A 4429-nucleotide genomic window follows, 5' to 3' on the forward strand; every position below is an offset into this window, starting at 1 on the left:
GAGTTAGTCCTATTGATGAGTGTGTTACAGCCATACTCTACATCCTGAGAAGATAATATATCATCCCACTTTAAACTAGCTATTTCCTCATTGAACTCTACTAGCTTTCCTTTAGGTATACAACAGAAAACATTATTAGAATTTGTCGCATTGTTTTTAAACCTGTTTTTGGTCAGTTTCCGAGCAACCAAGGTTAAATTGTGATCAGATAACCCAGTGATCAAATTATAACTCTTGATTATCCTTTCAGGTTTGTTTGTGAATATTAGGTCTAACTGTGTCTTAGAGGATTTAGCAATTCTTGTGGGTCCTTTAATTATCTGACTTAAAAGATATTTATCAGCAATAGTTTTGAGTTTTTTCCTCTTTACTTTGTCCTCCCAGTTCAAGTTAAAATCACCCATAAGAATTATTTCTTTGTTATGATTACATTCCTTTAAAATTTCTGTAAGTTGTTTATAAAATATATCATTTACTGAGGGGGGTCTATACACGCATATGATAATAAATGACATTTGAGGAGACAAAATTATTTTTAGCCCTACAAACTCCAAGTCGTTAACAGAGTTTAAACATAAGACGTTCACACTTAATACCATTTCTCACATATATTAACACTCCCCCTCCCCTTCCCGAGGACCTATCACGTCTAATATCCAGGCATCATAAATACACTTGGAGAAGATAATTGATGCAACCACGTTTCAGATATGCAAAGGAAGTCCAAATTTGAATTAGATAGTAAATGAGACAACTGTTCGTTCTTTGAAACAATACTCCTGATATTCAAATGTCCACCAAAAAGTCCTCTCGGTTTCACATTCGGGTCCCACAAAACCTTCGCGTGATTTACAGTCTGAAACATTCTACATACAGTCTGCTTTCTTACCGCAGGATTTCGACACGTGGAGATGTTAAGTGTAGTCATTGGAGCCTTGGTAGATCTAGTAGAATCTCCGCCGAGCAGTGTAGAAATATTGTGCACTGGAGCATTGTGTACGTTGTTAATTAAACACACATTGCTGTTTGACGGGCCTGGTACATCCACGGGAAATCCCCAGGCACTCACCTCGTCGTGAGACGCTGCCGAGGTCGTCCCCAAATGAGGCTCAACTCCAGAGTCCAGCTGTATTATCGGGTTAACCGGTCCCGGATTTAATTGAACATCCCCAGAGAGCAGCAGTAAAATAAGCAAGAGCCCATGAGTGTTTCGTGACGGCGCAGCAAAACCCCGTTGTCTAGAGGCATATTTACACATCACAGCGTGTCCATAGTCCAGAGCAGATGAATAAACTGCATAGTATCCGAGCAGGTTATGATGAAAACTTCCCACACGAGTAGATATCTGGAGAAAACCAGAATATAAACAGTTTTTCCCATGTGCAGCATAACTACTCGAGTTTTTGGAGCACAACTGATCCACGTGGAGAGTTCTGGACACAACACGTACCGGTAGTGCAGCCGTAGAAAAAAGTAATAGTAGAAAAAACACACCACGAAACGTAGATTCAATTTTTTCGTGTTTGCAACGTTTAACTCTGCAAGTAAAGTTTAAAATGGTCTCTGACAAATGTGTATAAAGGCAAAGAAAACGGCCAGCTAGGTATAAAAAAAGTGGAGTCGCAGCACCTGCCAGGATACGACACCACGCCGCCATCTTTTTTCATGAAATGACTTATGACTTCTCATAAGAAGACTTCTCATTGATCCACTGTGAAAGAACATCCAGCAAACAGATTATGTCACTTCTTTAAACTTCAGCTAAAATGTTTCTTTTACTTCATTTTTCCATATTTCGCTTTTTGGTCCATCATGTTTATCTTTTTGATAAATCATCTTATTGTGTTTTTTAGGTATGACACACAGATAAAGTTGTTAGCTGGCTAACAAATACAAGGTTTTACAGAAATAGCAAGAATGATTTGTGATTGTTCCAGAAGCGTTGGATAGAATGAGTTAAAAATAATAAACACATCACTGTATGTTACTGTGTCCAGCATAAATGTGTTTATGAATTTATAGTGGTCTGATTTCTAGCTATTTTTCTAGCAATTTTTCCCGAAAAAGTCTTATTGTTGGCATTTTTTTAAATTGTACACTGTAGGAATAGTCTCAAACCCATTTAACTTTGAATCTCAATGATATGTAATTTTTCTCTCATCATGTCCCTCAGGTGCCCACATTCTGCTGCTGAGGAGAGAGCACCATGATGAGAAGACAGTAGGCACCCACCATAGTATGGCCGCGTCCCGCTCTTCACGCATCACAAGATCATCAGTGGGGATAAATGGATTGGATGAGAACTTTTGTGGTCGAACCCTCAGGAACCGCAGCATCGCCCAGCCAGAAGAGAGCTCTCTGCTTCCTGTGCCCAGAGCCCGCTCGCCCAAGAAGAAGCAGGACTGTCAGCAGCACCAGCAGATCGGAGCACAGGTTGGAAAGGTAGCCGAGAGCAAGGCGGAGGGTGAGCCCTTGCCATCTTATGGAAAGCGAGGCTTGCCAAGCTCTGAGAAGGACGAGTCAGACAAATCGGACAGCTGCGAGCATCCTAGGGCCGGGGGTGGGCCGGAAGCCTCCCCCACCCTGAAGAGGGCCAAACGCTGCCCTCGCTCAGGTGAATCGCAGGGGGTAGAGGAGGAACCTTCTCTCAAACCGGAGAGCCCTGATTCCACTGCACCGAAGGAAAATGACGTGGGCGCAAAATCGAACTTGTCCTCGGACCCTCCGCTCAGCCTCGACAAAGAGGCAGAGCATAAAGAGGACGGCCCAGTGGAGGAGATCGTCCCTCCGCCGCAGGCCGGCGAGAACGTCAAGGCCACCAATGGCCTCACTGACCTCCATAAGGAGGACTCAGAAGTTGCAGCCTTACCCCCAGAGCCCTGTGCCTCCCCTGCCATGCTTAACAACAGTCCTTCACTGTTAAACGGCAGCCAGGCTGCACCCTCATCCCCCGACCCTATTGTGCCTTGTAGATCCCCTCATCCCAAGCAAGCCAATGAGTCCGACAGCCCTCAGATTGACTGTGAGAGGAACTGCACCCCCGAGGAAGCTGCCGAGGTCGTGTTATCCCGGGAACCCGAGATGGAGGTAGAGGTGGATGTCGTAGGGGATGCCGGCCAGGCTCAGGATGAGCTCGCAAGAGAGGAGAGCACCAACGGCGGCTTTCAGGCTGAGCCGCAGGACCCTTCTGACAACTACTCGAATATCTCAGGAGAAACGGTGGTGCTGACTGCCTCCCAGCTGCCTGCAGAGCCCCCCTCCTTCACAGAGCCTCAAGAACACCGATACACCCTGAGGACTTCACCGCGCCGCGCTGCCTTTGGTAGTGGGCTCAAAGCCAGCTCCCCCAAACCCAGTTCCCCGCACATAGACAATGGTTCGCTGAAGGAGGAGTCCACGCCAGTTTCTCTTTCCTCTAAAGACACCAGCCATAAAGACCTTCCCCGTGATGCACTGGGACTTTCTAGCGAGGCAGACAATGAACTCTCAGAGAAAGCAGGGGTCAGTGGAGAGGTTGGAGTGTCAGATAGTAGAGTGTTGCGATCCACCGAAAAGCTGCTGGCCGCTCAGGCTGAGGAAGATGAGGAGGAAGAGGAGGATGTCTACTATTTTGAGTCTGATCACTTGGCTCTCAAACACAACAAAGAGTATGTTCAGGTTTATGCTGTCCTGTCTGAAGTCATCAGTTCTGGTAAACCAAGATATGCATTGTCCTTTAACCCCTGTTTTGTTTATTAATGTACCCTTTTGTATTATTAATTCAATGTGTTTGCTATGGCAAGCACCACTGTTACTGTTCCTCATATTGAGGGTCAGTTTGAACAAACCCCAAACCCAAAGTATTAAACCTTTAAACGCATTGAACTACATCAGGAGGTGCCCAATCCTGTTCCTGGAGATCTACTTACCTGCAGATTTCAGTCCCAGCCCTGCTCCAACACACCTGTTTGTAATTATCAAGTGCTGCTAAGAGATTACTTAGCTGGTTCAGTTGTTTTTGATCAGGGTTGGAGCTGAACCTTGCAGGATGGTGGATCTCCAGGAACAGGATTGGGCACCCCTGAGTAGACCCGAGCCATATCTAAAAAACAGAATATCATACATCTTTAGCTGGTGGGAATCTTTTTTTTTTTTTTTAGTTTTGCCAATAACACATTTCCTAGAAAGTCATAGTACAGGAATATTCTATTTGTCCACAAGGTGGCAACACTGGCCCTTGCCAGCCGAAAAAGGAAAGCAAGAGATGGAACAACAACAATCTACTGGAGACAGCAACATCAATAGAAGGCAGCATTGACGAGCGTGATTGTTTCTCCTCTATGCCCCGCCTTTCTGAAACGCGTCGATTTTTACAAAGCTCATCGGTCTGAACAGTGAGGTGTGCTGTGATTGGCCAGCTATCCAGTGCGTTGTGATTGGCCGAATGCCT

At 45.3% G+C, this 4429-nt stretch overlaps 1 protein-coding gene across 1 annotated transcript in view; it reads left to right on the forward strand.

Annotated features, from left to right (window-relative positions):
- The first annotated feature begins 2176 nt into the window (after window positions 1-2176).
- LOC107703198 (ZZ-type zinc finger-containing protein 3-like) overlaps window positions 2177-4429 on the forward strand; it is a 25383-nt gene continuing 23130 nt past the window's right edge. The window contains exon 1 of the mRNA XM_016505755.1: window positions 2177-3647. Coding sequence (XP_016361241.1) covers window positions 2239-3647 — 1409 coding nt within the window. The 5' untranslated portion in view covers window positions 2177-2238. The remainder of the gene's footprint in view (window positions 3648-4429) is intronic.

The sequence above is a fragment of the Sinocyclocheilus anshuiensis genome, unplaced genomic scaffold (genome assembly GCF_001515605.1).
Source record: "Sinocyclocheilus anshuiensis isolate Anshui unplaced genomic scaffold, SAMN03320099.WGS_v1.1 scaffold542, whole genome shotgun sequence".
Taxonomy (NCBI): domain Eukaryota; kingdom Metazoa; phylum Chordata; class Actinopteri; order Cypriniformes; family Cyprinidae; genus Sinocyclocheilus; species Sinocyclocheilus anshuiensis.